Below are 19607 nucleotides of genomic sequence, written 5' to 3'. Positions count from 1 at the left end.
CCCCCTAAGCACAGTGCAAGAAGGCTGTGATGTGCCCTACAGAGAAAACACGTGTCAGAGAAGCTTCAGTTAGGCTGCAGAATGCTTTTGCCCGTGGGGTCCATATTCATGAATTACCAATGTACCGTGTTTTCCCGAAAATAAGACCGGGTCTTCTATTAATTTTTGCTCCAAAAGATGCATTATGGCTTATGTTCAGGGGATATCATTCTGAAAAACCATGCTAGGGCTTATTTTCCAGTTAGGTCTTATTTTCGGGGAAACACTGTATATAAAATAAGATGCCTTTCAACAGAAACACAAGGTTCTGTATTGATCGGTTGGTGACAAGTTTTGTGACCTGAGGCTCAAAGGAACCTCACCCTGTATTTCCCCGGGAGCAATGGTTTTCAGCATTGGCTAATTCAGTGCTCATGGTGACTTTATAGAACACAGCCACCACAAATAACCAGAATCAACAGTACAAACTAGAGTAAGAGAAAAATGCAGCAGATTCCAAAAGCACTGGCAAAGGGGCTTGGGAATCCCTTAGTGGGACATCCTGTGCATCTGGGGGTACAAAAAACAGCAAGGCCTTACTTCTCCTCGGAGCACCTGAGGGAGCACCAGCTATGGTTCAGGGCACGGCTAGCATCCCTGCCAGTGTCACCTGGGCAGTTAAAGAAATGCCAATGCCAGGCAGGGTCCCTGCTACCCCTCCTCGACCGGCCGATTTAATTGGCAGCAGTCTGGGGGAGAGATTAAAAGCTCTCAGGGAGGTTATCAAACAGCAAAGCATGTCTCAAACTGCAGTGCGTATCAGAAATGCATGCAGAGCTTGTTAAAACAGGTGACTGGATTCTACTCCGAGATCTGTATGCAGGAGATCTGGAAGGGACGCCAGAAAATGCACTGCTAGCAAATCCCCATGTGATGCTGCAGGTCTGGGCTTGGCCACCAGGACCCTAAGCGAACCCAGCGGGGCACAGCTCGGCAGTGGAGCACCCTTCAGCCGGGACTGAACTACTTGCATTTCTGCTTCCACTTCTCTGGCCTTCATCTCTCAGGCACAGCACTTTCGTGTGACTTGGCCACGTGCTGCGTGCCTGTCCTACCTGCAGGGTCCACACCATTCTGGCTTGGCTCGGCCCACAGGTTCCTTCTCGAACCAGCCCCTGGAGACAGAGATGGGTCACCTGGCCAGCCTGAGGGATGTGCCCACCTGGAGCAGAGGGGTGGAAAGCCAGAGTGTAAAAACCGTAGCTAAGAGGAAAAACAAACTCGGTAAGGGTTATCTCTTGGGGGTAGAGGAGAAAAGAGATGAGATCTGAAAGGGACACACAGGGGCTTCAAAAGTACCGATCAATTTGTTTCTGAGACATGGCTCTCACTTTCGTTGTGCCTCTCAGGTTGTAATGGTTATTTATATGTACACGTATGTACACATGCGCACACACGCCTTTAAGTCCAGTAGGACTGTCCATCAATATCTGGCTACACCCAGGGGAGGAATGGGCCACTGGCTTCACTGGATGGGCCTCACCCGACATTGCCGCAGAGGCCCAGGGCTACGGTTCCCCAAGATGGCAGGGGAGCGACAGCAAAGGAAACTTTCAGGGCTCGATTCCCATCTTTCTCCTTTTATGATGCTCATATTTTTGTCACTTTGAATCTTATGTAAAAGCAACTGCAAGGGCAGCCACAGTATACTCCGGCACAAAAGAAGATCACAGACCTATTAGTCCTGGTGATTTAACAATTACTACAGAGAACATTTCCCTTCACCATTTCCATTTTTTCCAAGTTTTATTCCCAAAAGGGGGTAAAGGGACTAAGATGTCCACAAAGCGGAATCATCATGACAATACTCAAGTGGACAGAAATATCGAGGACCCAGTTCAGTTGGGACCGTCCTATGTTCCCACCACACGAGCTAAAAAAAGTCAACGCTTTCTCAATGTGGATGAGGACCGCTTGCTTTTACACTGACATGGTGCCCCAAACGAGTTACAGAATCCCTGATTTTGTCTTCTATTTATCCTTTTCTTTTTGTTCTTTTTCTTTCTTCTCACGCTCAGCCTTAGCTTCTTCTTCCTCATGTTTTTTGATCAACTGTTCCACTTCCTTTTGTTTGAGAACTCTGATGACGGTCTTCCCACTCTCTCTGGTCAGTGTGGCGATTTCCACTAAGGGCAAACACACACATCTGTATCACAGGCAGGAACATTTGCAAACACACTTCAAGGCGATCAGTTTGACCTCTTCACATCATTTCAGCCTTCGCTCACCACTCTTCCACGATTTATGCTTAACATGAGTCATGCATAGTTTCATGGGAATAAAATGCCTTCAATCTCATAATGTTTTTATTAACATTTTACTTGACTTCCTTCTCCCTATCCATTCCAACTTTCTGAGCTGCTGTTTTGACACTTTCTTTGGAAAAAGCCAATCAGCCAATTGCTCGAGCTGGCCTGTTATCAGCTGTGCTGACCAGAAGGAACCATGATTTCCCTGTTGGAGCCTTTAAAGGCTCAGCCAGAATCTTTAACCAGTAATTACAATTATTTTCACGGATTTTTCAAATCTCTTTTCAAAGCAAAGGCATGAAAAGCAGCTTCCATGACTATGGACAGAAAACTGGACTGATATCAAAAAGGTGAAGGAATTTTTTGTGGAGAAAATTGAGTAGAAATTGAAATTAGGCATAAATGTAGCCAACCACGGCAATTTGCAAGTAAACAGCATTTTCTAAGAAGCAGGAGGAGCGAAGTTATCCTAAACTAAATCAACATGCTCACTTACAATTTTTAAAAAACATTGTTTAGAAATTGTTTTCAAAAACAATTTCTAAATAATGTTTTTCAAAAATTGTTTTATACTGTGATATAACTTAGGCTAGATGAAGCACCTGAAGTTGCTAACATGGGCTTAACATACAACATCAGCAGATTCAGAAGAACAGAGGTACCACAACACATGTAAACGTTACACCTCTGACAAAGTACACCCGACAAACTACACACACGCTCTACCATGTGCACACGAGCACAGATCCCACCGTCAACAAGTTGGTAAGACAGTTATTAATGAAAGCAGCTCGGCTGAGGTCGCCAACCCTGACATTCAGGACACTCGGGCTCAAACCCTGGAACCTGGAATGCAGTGTGGGCTGTGGCTCCACAACTTACCATGGTCCAGTCACCTACCCTATTAGGAAGCCGTACAAGGCCATCTAAGTCCTAAGGCTGTGGTTTCATGATCGGTGCTAACACGTTACAGGCCTAACACAGGAGCCGCTCCATCAATTCCCACGTGAAAGCGAACAAACTAGAAGAAGGACACAAATTACCTTTTTCAGCAGAGAGTTTGCTAACATCCATGGTCTTATTGAGGACTTTGACAGCTAAAGCAAGTGCTGACTTCAGAGTCATTTCTCCTTCTTTGTAGTCTTGTTTTAACATTGACACAGCTGCCTATGAAATGTGAAAAAAATCAACAGAGAGAACTCGCTTTAAATTTTTGCATATTTAAGGACTCTGGACTGGGCAGAATAATGCCTGGAGTATTACTGGAACGTAAACAATGCGAACAACTGTGATGGCAGGGAGGGTAGACGTGGGATGGGGGTGGGGGGAGGGTTCTGACACTGAAGAGTTTTCAACCTGGGGCCTCGGACCTCCAAGGATCCGTGACAGACTTTCAGAGGGTCTGCGACCAGGATGTGAAAAAAATTACCTTATTCTCACAACTTCAAATTGGAAACCAGCATTTCCTTTCATCATAAATGCAGGCAATAACCCCCAGGGGTATTTATTTGCAGCAGTTGTGACTTTGCCACCAATAGAAATCACAAACATTAAAGTTGTTGCAGCTATGTTAAAATATTGGTGACATTCAGTTATTTCAAAATTACGATAGTCATGACATGAGACGTTGTATTAGCTCTCAGAACAACACAAAATACTCACAGCGCTATTATTGCCAATGCATGTGGCTTTCCATCCCCCGTAATTTCCACTAGGGTCGCTCTGGTAGAGCTGAAAGCCGTAGTGCTTATCCCAGCCAATATACAGCAGTGAGACACCAAAGGGACGTTTCCCTTTAACAAAGAAAAATAGGCACATGCATCAACAATCTACATTTGGTATCGCGGCAGTTACACGTGCTCAGTGAAGGGAATTACTAAGCTTTCATAAAACTTAGCTTTCATAAACAGCTTTGTGTTCTGGTCACTGCAGATAAGCTCTACCAAAATGCTCTCTTCTGTTTCTAAGATTTGGATACAGCCAGGAGATGGAATAAAGACACTGAGGGCCAGTGCTGAATTCCATTATTATGTAAAAAGCAATGTGTTTACAGATTTGAAATGTTATTTTGGCCTTTCAAGTCTACACGGAGCCAGTTACTTCACGAAGCAGGGATGTACAAAAAGTGTTCACTTACTTATTTAATTTTCAATTTCTTTTTACCGTCTCAAAAACATCAATACCCATAAAATGTTTTCACTTTCTGGAATAAAATTTGCAAACAATCTAGTACCTCCAAACTGTGTATAAGCTTGCTTGATATCACACAGCGCGGTAACCAACTGCTCACAAGGGATTGGCTCCTGATACTGTAGTAAGTACCTGGGGGAGAGAGGCAGGCATATAAATAGTTCTCTCTAACACACACACTCTAAGCAAAATACCCTCTACAAAGAAACCTAGCCATGGGGACAACATAACAGTCACTTGTAATTTAAAAGTGGTGGAGCAAGGGCATGTCAACATCCTAACATTCTTATTGTAAATAACACTTTACAAGTTTGGTTTAAAAAAAAAAAAACAACACTGTAATTTTCAATGACTAGATTTTTAATGACTTTAATCTTTGCAAAAATGAGTTCTCCCTGGAAACATCATCAGCGGTGCTATTTAAGAGCATACCTCTGGGCAATGAGCCGCAGTTCATTAGTCAGCACGTTAGCATCAGAAGTTATGCCCGCCACACTGCAAGCCATGTCCCTGGAGGAAAAGAAATGTATTGGCACGTAAGCAGGGCAGATGTCTGCCAGGGGCCTTACAGTTTCCCAAAGCACCAAGACCTGTTAGAAATGTACCGTGCTTGCTTCAAAGCTGCTACACCCTTCACACAACAACTACACAAGTTCATCTTTGGAGGAGACTTTAAACCTGTCACTTCACATGCAAGATAAACAACTGCACCCTTTGTTCTTCGATGGATGCATTTATCATCACCACACTGTGATCAGGACGAGAGAATGGACACCAAGAAGTTAAAGGAAATCCGGAGAAGACTCAGCAACAAAGCAGGTTTTGGCAGACAGGAAGACAGACTGCCCCGTGCTCTTGAGTAGTAAGTACTCTCACCTTCTAAGACCTGGAGGGTTGGGGGTCCCAGGACTGGGGTCACACGAAGGGTGCATTTCCTTCCTTTGCCCCCGTGCCCTGGCTCCCCTACAGCCAACACCTGCTGTCACTGGGCCTTATCAAGCCTGCAAGCTGCTGAGTGGGTCCAGCAGTGACTCTGGAAGGATAAGACTTCCTGGGACAAGGGCATCGAAAGGCCCCATAACCAACCTTCACCTTGCCCACCACTGAAGGGAAAGTCTCCAATGGGCAAACCAGCTCTCTACTAGCTACGAAGTCCTGCACACCCAACTCTCAGAAACTAACAGGGCTCATCTAAACTGTTCCCAGACCTCCAGGAAGTAAGATTCAGCATAATTCAGTAAAACTCCCAAGAACCCATTCTGAGGACCTGCTACATGGCAGACACTGCACTGGTTAATTTCATTCATTCTATTTCATTAAACTGCCACGGCCACTCAAGTAGACTCTGAAGCGCAGAGAAGTTAACCATTGGTGCAAGGTCACAGTTTGTACCAGTGCAGCCTGGATTTAACCCAGATCTGCAACTTTGAAACCTATAATCTTATCACCACAAAATGCAGTTTCTCCACTAAGTGCTGGGCCCTGCACTTAAAAGAAACAACTCATGGTCCTAAGCCTCAAGGAGGTTCGAGCAAAATAAATTAAAAGCAAAAGTTTCGACCAGTAAAAACATAATAAACTATTCACTACAATTCTACTATATCACATGGAACAGCCCTCCCAAAATGTAAGATCCCACTTATGTGGCATAGCACATGCGACACTTTAAACTCTTCTCCCTAAGAGCTCACTTACTCATTGAGCTTATAAATTTTTTCAGAAAAAAAGACTTCATCCAGAAGCTTGTGGATGTTGCGTCTCTCTGCTGCAAGCAAAACACCATCGTTTGCTAAGATTCCCAAACAGGTGCCTGCATGTCCAATCGCCTCCATTGCATATTCAACTTGGTACAAGCGACCTGCAAAATACAAGCAGTGAGAAACCAAGCCTCTCCACTGGGCGCTTGCACCACTGGTCCAAGAAAATCAGCGGAGACCCTAGCAGGCTACAAACGGGAGACCCACTTTCACTCTTCCATGTTGCATGTAATCAACCTGGTGACCACAATTACTTCCAAGTACAAAAAGAATGAACAACTTAGCAACTATAAAAAACATTTCTAGATTCCCCTCTGAAAGTCAAACACTTTAATCTTTTTTTTTTTTTTTTATTGGAGACTGATTATAAACAATGTCTATCTTACCTTCTGGAGAAAATATAGTGGTCCTAGAGTCATATCTTCGAGACTGCAAAGGAAAAACATACAATTGATTTCTATCCATTGAAAGTAACTTGTGCAAGCCCACAAATCACCTCATAAAACACATCCTAGTACACAAAGTTCAATGCGGGGGTACGAAACTGATAAGGAAGAAAACACCGTTCCATCTTTTTCCTTCCATTCCAATTTTCTCATGCAAGTCTGTGAGCTGAATATAAGCAATACACTTTATCAGGCAATAGCTTATTGACATGGGTATTAACTCACCATGTTTTCTGAACTTTAGAGGTCCTGTAAAAAGAAAACAGGATCCTTATTAAAATGACATTTACAACTTAAAAAGCATTTCCCGACTTAAGAAAAAATTGTTTTTCTCACTCCGTTCATTCCGCTAATGTTCAGAGCACCTGCAAAGCGCACCAGGTACTATGCTAGAGGTCGGTGGGAAGACCAACCCCTTAAGTACTCAGTCTGGTGAGCATGTGAGGGAGGCAGACACAGGCAATTACAAAGCCACGTGGAAATGGAGGCACGGGAGAGTGGAGTGGGAAGAGAAATGGGAGAAAAATCAAGAAACTATTCTTTGAGAAACCAACACAGAAAACAGCCCAAATTAGAGATTAGAGGCAGAAAGAAGGATGAGACCCCTTCTCCAGTGTAAGAAGAATGAATAGAGGTAAGGAGAAGAGAAGGGGATTCCAGGCCGCTTAGGAAGCTTAAGCAAAGGACACTGAGGCAGGAAAGCTAAATGGGCAAGGGACTGCTGAAGCTAAAGAATATGAAGACGCTAGCGAGCTAAGCGAGCACCCGGATCGCGTCGAGCAGAGAGTGACACGTTCAGTAGAGGGTTAGCGTTTCTCCGAGAACGATGGGGTCCTGAACTATGGAAGGGGGCGGGCGGCAATCTCTGCCATCATGACCGTTCCCGCAGCAGACAACGCGGGGACTCCGCGGGACGTAGGGGAAAAGCCAGACCGTGGGCTCCAGAGCCCATTTCCCAAATACAGGTAATGTCAGGAATCAAACGTGATGGGCCCGCGTGACCAGATAAAAACCGTGTTTTCCCTCTTAATTAAGCAAAAGGGCGCCACTGGATGCTTGTGGGCTGGGGAGCCTCAGGGCCTGCCTGGCATTTTGGGACGATCCCTCCGGCTGGCACTGCCTGGAGGCGGTGACCCGTGACGAGGCCGCAACGGGCAGGTGAGAGGCCGCGGGTGGAGGCGGCCGCCGGGCTCTTTCTCAGCCCCGCGCCCGGCGCCCGGCTCGCCCGCTCCTCTGCAGCTCTCGCGTCCGTGCGCGGGGTCTCCCCAGGGAGGAGGCCCCGCTCCCAGCTCCTCGTGCCGGCTCCGCGCAGAGCCCGACGGCGGCCGGCAGGGCCCAGCGGGTCACCCAGGAGCGGCGCACAGTCATCGCGCGGCAGCGGCAGCGGCAGGCCGGGGCCCGCTCTGCCTCGGCGCCCACGACCCTCGCACGCGGGGACCGCGCCCAAGCTTCTGTGGTGCCGGGGGGAGCGCGGACTCACCGGAGGGAGACCCTGAAGTCGAGGTACACAGGGAGCGTTTCACGCCTCAGGAGGAAACCACCGCCGCCGCCCGGGGTCCGCTGCCAATATGGCCCCCGCGCGTGCGCAGAGCTATGGGGGCGGGGCCGAGAAGGCGGAAGTCCCCGGGAGGCGTGGCCCCGAGCGCGGATGTGGGCGGGTAGCAGCGCTGGCGGGTTCTCAGCCCAAGGAGGGGGCGCACAGGGTCCGGGGAGGGCAGGAAGACCCCGGCCAAGGACAGAATGGCGTCATAGCCAGCTCTCCTATCCTGCCTTCGCGCTGTTTTTCCTTTCCCTCTGCACTGCTGAGTCCGGCACCTGGGACAGCACCAGTGTGGACTCCGCTCAATTCCTTCCTGCTCCTGCCCTGTTCTCAGACTGGTCCCCGGTACAGCCGACTCCCACCGTCGGGAGAACTTTCACCTTGGGCTCCTCCGCCTTTTCTCTCGTCAGGAAGGGTTCCCCTAGTTAAAGAACACGAACCATCACCACACACACAGCACTTACTTCTTTGCTGAAACTCACGTGTTTAATGTGTTCATGATCCATCCCTCCTTCCCACCCTTTTCCTCCTCGGCTGCAGTCCCTAGGTAAACTAGCTACTATGCATAGTTTAAAATTCTTTGGGCTACATAGTTGACTAGGTCTGGAACAGACCTAGAGCGATTATCTGATTCAAAATATCATTCTGTGTGTTTGTACACAAGGCAAGTGAGACCCACAGAAACACATGACTACATGACTCGTAGTTTTTCTTACAATAAAACAATCGTCATGAGATTAAAGACCTTAGTGGCTTCACATGCATTGATCTGTTCCATCAATTCATTTTTAACTGTGCAGGGAGACCCCTCATAGAATTAGATTTGGTCCTACTGAGTTAATTTTTAATGTGAAGTTTTATCCAGTCACATGGAGACCCCAGATTCGTAGGACCTGGCCGTGTCAAACCAAATTTCTTCTACAGCACCCTGGCCCATGTCAAGCATTTGCTGTAGGTGCTTCCACCCGTTTTTTGCAGTAATCATAAGATATTCTTTGTTCTCTGGGTATAGCTGGCAAGAGTATGCAGCCATGACAAGTGACTGACAAAAACGACTGCACACAAGTAGAAACAACACACCCCTCTCTATAGGCGTCAGTGGGATTACACTTTCAAATCCTGCAAGGACATGACCACCTACTTGTATAGGGTTCTTGCTTTCAATCATCATGTACATGATGGTGATTGCCACTTCAAACACATAATAGCCATAGCTCATGTCATCGAAGTCTAAAATCCCAGACACGTGATAAACAGTATCTCCCAAGGCTGACTTGCTGGACTCTACCAAAATGTTATGGTCATTCAGATCTCCATGATTGATACCTGAAAGGAGAAAAATCAAGGCATGTAAAGAGAGTTATTTAATAACCCTGTTAATTCTCGTTCCATTTCTCTTTCTGAGGTATGGCCATTCAACCAATTTGATGAGCAGTCAGATAAAAGAGCCAAACCTTATTTTCCTTGAAATAAAATTCTTGCCTCTGAAAAGGTCAAAAGCAGTTCATTTTGGTGGTATGTTTGCTTTTGCTTCTCATCAATTCAAGGCCATAAGATGGAGACTATAGTTACTGCAAACGCCTGATTTTGACTATCAGAAGAGCAAAGGGAAAAGGAGACCTGATCAAACCAGAAACGTTAAAAATGTACATATATTCATATTACTATAAGAAGCAAAGTGTCCTAGAATGGACCAGATGTGTCTTTATTTTAGCCTAGAATTTGCAATGCAACAATTCTGGTGACAAAGTAATGCTGAATTCCCTGTCTTTTGATTATTGGAGTAGAGGGTGATATTTTAGGTCAGTACCACCCAAACTGGGGGTCTATGGTCAGCGCTGGCCCATAAACTGTTACTAAGTCCGTGTGAGATAAAAACAGAAACTGAGTGTTTAGAAAGCTTTATAGCAATTTGTCATCTAAGAGTGTGATCTCACAGAGTTCGGACCAGTTTGGGTGTGGTCAAATTCAGAAAGCAAGTCAGTGCTGTACAAGCTGTGAACTAAGCGTGAGGACCACACAGCAGGCTGCAGGCTGAGCAGGAGGAAACCCCAGAGTTGTGTTTTAGCATGGATAGTCTGAGAAACTCTGATCTGAACCACTGACTAAGGATTGGGTGGAGATGGGCTGTCCATGAGCCCGGAAGCAGTGTGTCATGGACTTACACTAACTGTGTAGTGTGTGATACTAACTTCTAAATATAATGCTGATTTTGTCTATGTGGCTTGGGGCTGTGTAAGCCCTACTGAAGAAACATCGCACAGTGGGTGGCATGCAGAAACAATGACCATTACTGTAAGCCATAGACTCTAAACTACACGTTTCAGAACTTGGGATGCGTCATACAAGTGATGCCGTGTCGTACTTTTACCAGCAATGTTTTGTCTTCCTTGAAGGTCAGTAGAGTAATGATACATCTTATACAATCAAATGGGGTTTTGGAATTGATGAAAATGTCACTTAGTGAATGCAATCTGTAGATGTGGGAACCTCTCATTTCATTGCTTCTATTCATATCCAATGGCCTATCAAGAAGTGATACAGCAATTTAATGCTTGGAATGACAAAAGCTGGTGAATTTGAGAATTAAAGGAAAAAAAGGAGTTCTGATAAAGATGGCAAAATGAATTCATTCTTTCTATTCTTTGAGTGGCTACCCTAGAAATTCTAATGTGCGACTTTAACTTACCAAGGTCTAATATTATTCAAAACAATACAAGGACTTTAAAATACTTTAATTGCATTTCTTTCCTAACTGATATGCTGTTGTTTTAGTAAATTTTAATTCTACATTTTCACACCTCAAAAGACATTATTATTTTTGTTTTATAGTCAAGTTTGTTTAGAATTACTCATATATTGGTTTCACATCTTCCAGCACTTCAAACATTCTATTTGGAGTCATTTTTCACCTGCCTGAAATACATCCTTTTAGCAGTTTCCTTTAATGCGGTTTTCTAATGGTAACTCTCTGATTTTATTTGTCTGAAAATGTTTTTATTTTATCTTCATTCTTGAAGGATGTTTTCACACCCTGTAGGATTTTAGGTTTCAGGGTTTTAGAGTAAAAAGACAAGCAACAGAATGGGACAAATATTTGTAACACATATAACCAACAGAGCACTTGTATCCAGAAAATATTTTGAACTTGGAAAATAAACAAGAAAAAAATCCCAAGAGAAAACCCACCAAACACTTGAATAGGCACTGTACATAACAGTTTATCCAAATGGCCAACAAACAGGGCCATGCATATTAAAACTACAATGAGAGACCATTACACACACATTAGAGTGGCAAAAATTGTATAGTCTGCTAATACCAGGGGTACAGGGTAATGACACTTCCACTCTGCAGAAGCAGTATAAAGTCATTCACCACTTTGGGAAACCGGCCTTATCTAGCGAAGCTGAATATGGACACAGCCTCTGACCCAGCATCCTGCCCAGAACTCATGAGCATGCACACCGAGAGCTACAGGAACAGTTACAGCAGCACTGTTCTTAACAGACCCAAACTGGAAACAATGCAATATCTTTTAGGAGGAGAAGAGCTAAAGTATATTTACGACGGAAATATTCTACTGTAGTGAAAGTTAATATACTATAGTCACGTGCAACAACTGGGAGAACCTTACAAAAGTACTATTAAGTGGGAGAAAATTGGAAGACAGGTGAATTATTCTGTAGGGAGACAAATGAGAGCAGCATACCTTTAGAATCGATAGAGGTTGGATGTGAGGTGTGAGAGAAAGAAGAAAGTCAAGACTCATGACTCCTGGGTTTTTGACCAGGTCAGTGAGGTGAGTGGTGAACACAATTTTAATGAATGAAGGTGACTGCGGGAGGGGAAGGCAGGTTTGAGGGGAAGACCAACTGTTTTCATGCCACCACCTTACACTGTGTGGACACAAAGGACTGCATCGTGGCTTCCCTCCCCAGTTCCTATGCTGAAGCCCTACCCCCCAATGTGTGGTATTTGGAGATAATCAGGTTTAGATGAGGTCATGAGGGTGGGGTCCTCATGATGGGATTAGCATCCTTTTGGGAGGAGGCCCTCGAGAGCCTCTCTCTCTCCACCAAGTGAGGACACAGAGAGAACGTAGAGGTAGCTAGCTATCTGTAAGCCAGTAGGAGGCCTCGCGACAGACCCCAGCCGTGACCAGGCGCTAGACTGTGAGAAATCAATGTCTATGGTATGTATTTTGTTATGGCCGCCCGAGCTGACTAAGACAGAAAGCAAAGGGCAAAAGGGACGCCTCAGTTCCTGGCCTTTTGACGAATATTTCCTGTGGGGTCAAGAGGCTGAAGGGTCCATGTACGTAAGGAGATACGCACTAGCGTGCTCACAGGACCTCCATTTACATAGCAAAAAAAGAGGGAACCAACTGAAAATTCCATTAACAATAGAACAGGCCCAAAAAATTACAATATGCTCAAATAAATTATGGTATGTACATATTACAGAATACTATTCAGCAGTTAAAACTAATGAACTCAATGAACTAGAAATACATGTATTAAGTGGATCAATTTGAAACACATGACGTCGAATGAAAAATGCAGGTTGCAGAATAACATATAGTGTAATGCCATTTATCTAAAATTGAAAATATGCAGAATACTACTATATATAATTTATGAATACATACATATGTAGTAATGATGTTAAAACATATGTAAATCTAGTAGGGAGGTGGAATCATCAAGTTTAGAGAGGGCTTCAAATGTAGCAATTTTAAGAAAAATAAAAGTATTATTCTTTAAAAAGCAACAGGAGCAAATAGGGCAAAATCGTAAGATTTGAAAAAGCTAAGTTGTTCCTCTGCACTTTTCCTGATGCTCTGCAGTTCGACAATTTAAATATGAAGAGAAAGACTCATCTGCCCTGGGGATACTCACATTCCCGGAAGTGATGGAACTTGGTCATTACTTCATCCTTGAACAGCTGAATGACCTGTTCGACAATCTCGCGATTTCGACTCTGGCCCAGGGCATACAGGTATTTCTCCAGAAGGGGAACATTTTTCAGGTTCCAGATGAAGTTCTCCTGATGAAGACTACTTAACTTTGGATGATGGAATTTCTAAATCAAAAGGAAGAAACTCTTAGGCTCTTGCAGTCAGAGCAACCGGGACCGAGAGATGTGCCATGCTAGGAGACGGCACCCTCACAGTGCAGGTCTGGGGGGCCCCGGGGAGACCCCTGGACACCGACATGTCTGTTCACATTCACCCACATGGTAACGGCTTCAATCTGCACAAGCCCTCATGGCTGAGAGCGCGTGCCCAGGCCACTTGACCCTGTTCACTGTGTGAGGTCAGGTGTCCTTATCCACTGCAGACCAAAGGGACTGGAGGCAGCTCAGAGCTCTTCTCCCTCACACGGCTGCCCACCCGTTACCTGAGTCCATCTCGTCCCTCTGCTCACAGCGGCCTCCCTGTTGTTCAGGGAACGTCCAGGCACATCCCCACCTCCAGCTTTGGCATGTGCTGTGTCTTCCTCCTGGGATAGCTCATCACCTTCTGTGGGGGAGCTCCCTGGCCGCCCCGTCTGCATTCTGAACCCTCTGCCCCATACTCTGTAATCATCGTCTCCTTAACTTTCCTTCTTAAGCACCTAGCACGTCTGGCGGTCTAAGATGCACCCAAATCCACTTACTCGCCTCACTCTCTGTCCTCACTGGGACACTTTAGGAGGCACCACACACGAAAACAGAGTCTGACCCTATAACATAAGCATAAAAAAATAAAAAATTCTTATAAAAAAAATAACCCCAAATCTTACCTCCAGGGTCTTATCCAACTTGGCAGCTAGCCTCCCAATTTCATATAAGAGCTGGGGGCTGATGGGAATGTTGGCTATAGGTCTTCCTGGGAGATAAGTCATCAGCCTCACCAAGTAGCTTTTGATTTCGGAGCCACTATCTAGATGGATGGAAGGACATATCCCGTCAGGTAGTCTGGAAAAAAATGCCTTGAGGCAATTCTGCTTTTGTAATTATTATTGCGAAGAATAACAGAAATTACAGAACAAGAGAAAACAGAGCGCTAACCTAAAACCATCGGTAGGGTTCTGTGAGGCAGGCCTGAGTGGATCCAGCAAAGAGAACACACAAACCTACAATCAGCCATTTACATCCCAACAAAATCACAGCGCCAACTCTGCCAGCCTCGGCTGGCAACAGAAATTCCCTGCTCCGGTAAATGAACGCCTAAAACACTTTTTTCGTAAGTTTACAATTGAGGAAAGTGTGATACAAAGAAATGCCTGTTTCAGAACCACAGGCTTCTTTAGGAGCAAAGTAGGGAACAGTCTGTGTCTGCCACACAGGACAATAACCACTCGTCAGGAACTGCAAAGGGCCTCAGTTGTGTGGAGCAATGCAAATTAAGAAAGAACGGTGAACAAGCAGGACAGAAACAGTCAAAATTTCAAGCCTTAAAAAATTCCAAGGAACTGGTTTCAGGCTGCTGCTTGGAGCACTCTATCAGGTACATCTTAGCATTTTAGCATGTAGGGGTGAAGGGGGCCCGTCTCACAAATGAGGACTTGTAGCCTTAGGGATGTAAGTCGTGTGCTCAAGGTCACATATACAGTAATGACAGCTGGGACCTAAAATTCCTGATTTCTACTTCTGCATTTTTTTTTCAATTATACGACAGCACCGAAATATACAGCCAGTCTGATGAATAAAAATATGTAATTATTTTTTTGCTTTAAAAAAACAACAAAAAAATGTTCCTGATTCCACATGTCCTCTTATTTACCCATCCGTCAGGTCCTTTCTAAGCACAAGCCTTACACCAGATCCTGGCTCTCCCCACTTCTGAATCTGAGCCCCCATCGCCCCTTTGGTGAGGCTGTGGCTTCTCCCAACGGCTGAAAAAAATAACTACGTCCCCGCGTGGGATAAACTTGTTCTTGGTATTTCTGCTTGTAGCCAAAATGCAGACATGTACCTGGATAGGCGATGGCCGGCGAGGGCTGGGCTCTTACCTACGGACACGAGCGAGGTTAGGTTGTCTGCTTTCGTGCGGTGCACAGAGGCTGTTGGAAACCCCGCCGCTCGCAGAAACAGGATGATGTGAGTCTGCACTTCAATCAGGTCTGGAGTTTTGCTTGACTCGGTGTTGCTCACTTTGAGGACGTACTCTGCTGTGCCATCTGTAGTGTCTTCGGCTCTTGAAATGCATACATGAAAGTTTTGGTCGTCATAGCTAGGAAGGGGCTGGATCTCGGAAACTTTTAACCCAAATACCGATTCCACTAGTGCACAGGCTTGTGCCTCACTGAAAGTGGGTTTGGTCAAGGCCTGGGACGGCTGCTCATCTACACTTGACATTGTGTCTAGGGTAAACAAACGAGAAAGGGGACATACAAGAAATACATTTATTTAAGTGATTTTCCTTAAGACAGACCAGTAATGTTAATTCTGTACTTCTTCTCATTGTTAATTTTCATTCATAAAGTTAAAAAAATCCAATCAGCATATGAGATAAAGAAGTAGATGTTTTGGCAGGGGAATAAAAATCCTTGTACCATAAATTATTTCTCAACTCACTTCATAAACTGAAGATATGTTTCCAGGGACAGAACACAGAGCAGGAAAGTACCTTAGTGTCACTTAGTCTAATTCCTGCCCTACACTCCGCACCCCAATAAACTTTATTTACAGGGGAAATTTAGGTCCCAAGAGGTTAAGTGCCTTACCCAAAATTACATACCAAGTTACAGCAAGGACCCACCTCTTCAGAATCCTAACCCATGATTATGTCCTTTTGACTATATTACCACTACTTTGGGTTAAAATATAAATTTAAATAAAGTGATCTTACTTTTCTCTCCACAAGTTTTGCTAAATTATAAGAATCATCATCGAGCTTATCACGCCTCCTTCAAATATTAAAGTGTGGGACTGGTGTGCAAAGCACCAGGTGAGTATTCTGGGAGACATGCAGGTGAGCTTAGAGGGCTCTGTAACATCTGGAGAGTTAACTCACAGTCACAGGTATCCTAAGCAACAAAGAACTTAAAAGCTGTTCAAAAAAACAAGTTAGAAGGCAGTAAGGAATAAACTGATAGAATGCCAAAGAAAACCCTGAATTGTAAAGAATCCTGCTAAACGGAATAAAGGCATAAACTAAAAATTAAGGTCAGTTACAAAAAACAAAGTTACATCTGAGTTTATGACCTACGAAATTAATAGTACCAAAACTATGATAGAAATTCAGAGGTGAGAGCACTTACTACACAGACTAAGGAAAGACGGATTTGAAATGAGTATGATTCGGATAGATAGGATAGAGGAGACTGTTTTTCCCCCTTGGTAATGCCACCCGCTGCTACTTCAGGAACCAAATATTTAAAGTCCTTTCAATCTCACTTCCCTCTTTTCCCAAAATAGCTTTCTTCCCCCATCCTTCCTTCATACTAAATGGTAAATACTTAATAACATCTTTGGGGTGAGCTGCATTATAGGGTACAATTTTGATTGCTGTTCAAGGGATGCAGTGTTATGTAAAAAGAATCTCATGAACAGTTAACTCCTGTTGATAGGAATCAAAACAGCTGTTGCTTCCAGCAGGGAAGTTTCTGACATGAGGGAACTTTCTGGAAGGAAAATGTTCTACATCTTGACTAGGATTTAGTTACGTGGGTGTATGTTTGTCAAAATTTAGCTTAAAACTTATATAACCATAAGATCTATGAATCTCACTGAATGTAAAGTTTACCTAAAAAAAAAAAAAAAAAGGCCCTGTGAGAAACTGGCTTGGACAAGGGGATGCGGTGGGGTCTTAGGACGTTGTCAGAGCTCCCCAAACCAGACCATATGCCTGTTAATGTCTAGTCACTTCAGACCTACGAAAGCCGAAGCCCACCTTACTCCAGTGAGGGGAAGGGGAGAATTTCAGGGAGGTACATACACTAGGGCTCTCCTATCTGACGCCCTCCCTGCTTAACCCTGATGACTCAAGTGATATTAAGAGCATAAATCTCAAATGCCACCCCCCTCCCTTCCCACCTTCCCTGATCCTCCTACCCAAAGTGATTTCTTCACCCCTAAATTTGCATAGCCCCTATGCCACTGGTCTGTTCCCACGGCCTGTAATAGTTACTGCATTCCTGCCAGTCACTTCTCATGTTTAATTTCTGACCTCAGTATTTGCTTTCAGAAGCAAATTAAGTCATTCAGATTTTGTTCACTAAAGATATTGTGACAAAGCCTGATAAGGTTTCAATACAATTTCTGTACCTGAAACTTCTGGGAACCAATATATCCTGTCACACTATATTTGGGCTTAAGACTACATGGAGTTTTAACATTCCTTCTGGAGATTTATAAACTGGTGTAAGGGCGGTATTCAGAATGTAATGTGAACTAAAGCTTTAAATCCAAGATGAAATCCTGGAGTAATTTTTCAACTCCCACAGTGGTAAAGAAAAAATAAAATTTAAATAATAAAATGGTAAGGCTGTCAGACTAATGCTGAATTTGGTATGAATTAGAAGTCCTTAAAGTTGGAAGGAAACTTAGAAGCAATTGTGAAAGCCAGTCTCCCTTCCAGTCCAGAAAACGTTCCTATAACATCCTTGAATGGGGCTTGTTAAACTTCTGCTTGAAGAGTCTGGTTTTCTCTATCAGTGTAAAGCAACGTTAGCAGCTCTAGGCATCAAAAGACAGCCTGGTATAATATAAACTGTGCTGGGTAACTGTATTTTACCACAATAAAAAAAACTGAAGGAAAAAAGTTGCTGTATTTGGGAGAAATAAAACATATTTTGGTCCCAGCTCTGCTACCTAGCCTCTGAAACGTTAGACTATTCACATTTCCTCTTAAAGGGAGTTAGTTGGACTAGATCGTCCCTAAAAGTCCCTTCTGGCTCTAACAGTCTATGCTTCTCAAGTTCTTTTTGAGCATACATTTGCCTTTTTCCTTTGTATACAAGGACCTTAGTTATGGAACTAATGGCACCGATCAAGTCAGTTTCTGAAAGTAAATAAACACAATGAGAGAAACGTGTGTGTTAGAGGTTAGAGGTGTCCGTCCCAACCAAACGTCTGTGTGCTGAGGGGGCGAGGGAGCGACCTGCAGTCCTGCCCCATTGCCGCACTTCGCTCCTGAGGAGCCTTCGGGAAGCCGATGTTTACCAACTCAAGGCCTTTGTCCTACGAGGAGGGGGTGGACCGTAACCTCTGCACCCTGTGCAAGGTACACCCTTTCCCTGCCTCACTCCCCGAGTGTCATCAAGTCCAGTACATCCTCTTAGCACGTGCTCCGTTACCCTTCCGCTCCTGCGATCCCCTGTGCGGTGTCCTTCCAAGGCCGGAGCGCGTGGGTCACACCGGCTCTCCGCACCCCGGCACCTGGCCCAGACGCTTACTAGGTATGGGGGAGCTGACGAAGAAGGGTGCCCTCGCTCGAGGCTCCCGGCAGTTACCCTCAGAGGGGGTCCGCACACGACAACAACGCGCTGCTGGGCGCTCTGAGGGGCTTCCTGCCGGGTGAGGGGAGCGCGGTGCGCGAGGGGCTGCCCACGGGCGGCTGACCCAAGAGGCAGGAAAATGAGGCAGGCGCCACACCGGGTCGGTTCACAGCGCCGGGATGCCTGTGAGGGGCAGGGGCGCCTCGGACACCTGGCCCCGGGCCGGGCGCCGCACCGCCCCCCGCACGGTCTCCACGCTCCAGGTGGGAGGGTCTCGGGCAGCCCTCCGGGTCACGGGGGGTGAGGGACGAGGGACCGGCCGTCATGCACCAGCGAGTCTGAGGGGAGCCGTGGGCACCGACTACCCGCCCGGGCTCGCAGCGGGCCTCCCTGCTGTCGAGGCGGCCCCGGGGACCCGGGCTCGCTTCTGCTTCCCCTCCCGGCTCACCCTCGACGCCCCGCGCGGTCTTGAGGTAGCGCCTGCTCTCCCGCACCCGGGCTCAGGTCCCGCGCTCGCGCCGGCAGGTCTCGCGCCCAGTGGTCTCGTCCCACTGAGGATACTCGGCCCGCCCTTCCTCCGAGCCCGCGAGCCCTGACTTCTGATTGGCTCAGCCAGACTCCCCGCCGCCAATCAGCGTAGACTACAGAGGTTGCGAACGGGTGTTCACTCCTGTCAGAATCCAGCTGTTTTTCCACAGAACTGGGCTTGTTTCTGATTGGCTCTTCGAGATTCCGCCCCGCCCCTTGGTGAGCCCCGGTCTAGCAGGCTTCCGGCTCTTGAGTGGCACCTCTCGGTCCGTCCAGTCTACGTGGGCGGCTTGGTGGACCGTTTCTCAGGATTTCAGGCGTCTGGGTACAATTCGCATCCTTTTCTCTTTCCTGGTTCTCCTCCCACGCCTGCTGTCAGCACGCGTCCACGAGGCCCAGCTCCAGGAACTGCCGAGTTCTGATTGGCACTC

The 19607-nt window shown here is 45.8% G+C and overlaps 2 protein-coding genes across 3 annotated transcripts; both read right to left on the bottom strand.

Annotated features, from left to right (window-relative positions):
- Positions 1 to 1766: 1766 nt before the first annotated feature.
- On the bottom strand, positions 1767 to 8298 carry PSMA4 (proteasome 20S subunit alpha 4). Its single transcript, XM_019751241.2, has 9 exons — positions 8162 to 8298; positions 6907 to 6930; positions 6622 to 6664; positions 6174 to 6336; positions 4911 to 4988; positions 4522 to 4610; positions 3951 to 4081; positions 3332 to 3455; positions 1767 to 2165 (listed from the first exon to the last, which is right to left on the bottom strand). Exons 2-9 carry the CDS (start codon positions 6907 to 6909, stop codon positions 2011 to 2013), a joined length of 786 nt encoding a protein of 261 aa, XP_019606800.1. The 5' UTR covers positions 6910 to 6930; positions 8162 to 8298; the 3' UTR covers positions 1767 to 2010.
- A 205-nt stretch (positions 8299 to 8503) lies between these two features.
- On the bottom strand, positions 8504 to 19235 carry HYKK (hydroxylysine kinase). Of its 2 annotated transcripts, XM_019751239.2 has the most exons (6): positions 19097 to 19235; positions 15220 to 15570; positions 14008 to 14147; positions 13123 to 13306; positions 9363 to 9547; positions 8504 to 8642 (listed from the first exon to the last, which is right to left on the bottom strand). In XM_019751239.2, exons 2-6 carry the CDS (start codon positions 15563 to 15565, stop codon positions 8628 to 8630), a joined length of 870 nt encoding a protein of 289 aa, XP_019606798.2. In that variant the 5' UTR covers positions 15566 to 15570; positions 19097 to 19235; the 3' UTR covers positions 8504 to 8627. The 2 variants fall into 2 exon arrangements, with proteins under 2 accessions (XP_019606798.2, XP_019606797.2); XM_019751238.2 differs by lacking the exon at positions 8504 to 8642 and having other exon boundaries at positions 8686 to 9547.
- Between the last annotated feature and the right edge of the window lie 372 nt (positions 19236 to 19607).

The sequence above is a fragment of the Rhinolophus sinicus genome, linkage group LG13 (assembly GCF_036562045.2).
Source record: "Rhinolophus sinicus isolate RSC01 linkage group LG13, ASM3656204v1, whole genome shotgun sequence".
Taxonomy (NCBI): Eukaryota; Metazoa; Chordata; class Mammalia; order Chiroptera; family Rhinolophidae; genus Rhinolophus; species Rhinolophus sinicus.
The sequence above is the reverse complement of the archived record's forward strand: the minus strand, read 5'-3'. Positions and strand labels throughout refer to the sequence as shown.

Bases quoted from the DNA above. Each gene is read 5' to 3' on its own strand.
- PSMA4 (XM_019751241.2), bottom strand. The intron at 4,989-6,173 runs GTAAGTGAGCTC...CTTTTCCTCCAG, and splicing joins AAAATTTATAAGCTCAATGA to GGACATGGCTTGCAGTGTGG. The intron at 4,082-4,521 runs GTACTAGATTGT...TCTTTGTTAAAG, and splicing joins AGCTTATACACAGTTTGGAG to GGAAACGTCCCTTTGGTGTC.
- HYKK (XM_019751238.2), bottom strand. From the start codon at position 15,565: ATGTCAAGTGTAGATGAGCAGCCGTCCCAGGCCTTGACCAAACCCACT. The intron at 13,307-14,007 runs GTAAGATTTGGG...CTTTTGATTTAG, and splicing joins AGTTGGATAAGACCCTGGAG to AAATTCCATCATCCAAAGTT. The intron at 9,548-13,122 runs GTGAGTATCCCC...TTCTCCTTTCAG, and splicing joins GTTCCATCACTTCCGGGAAT to GTATCAATCATGGAGATCTG.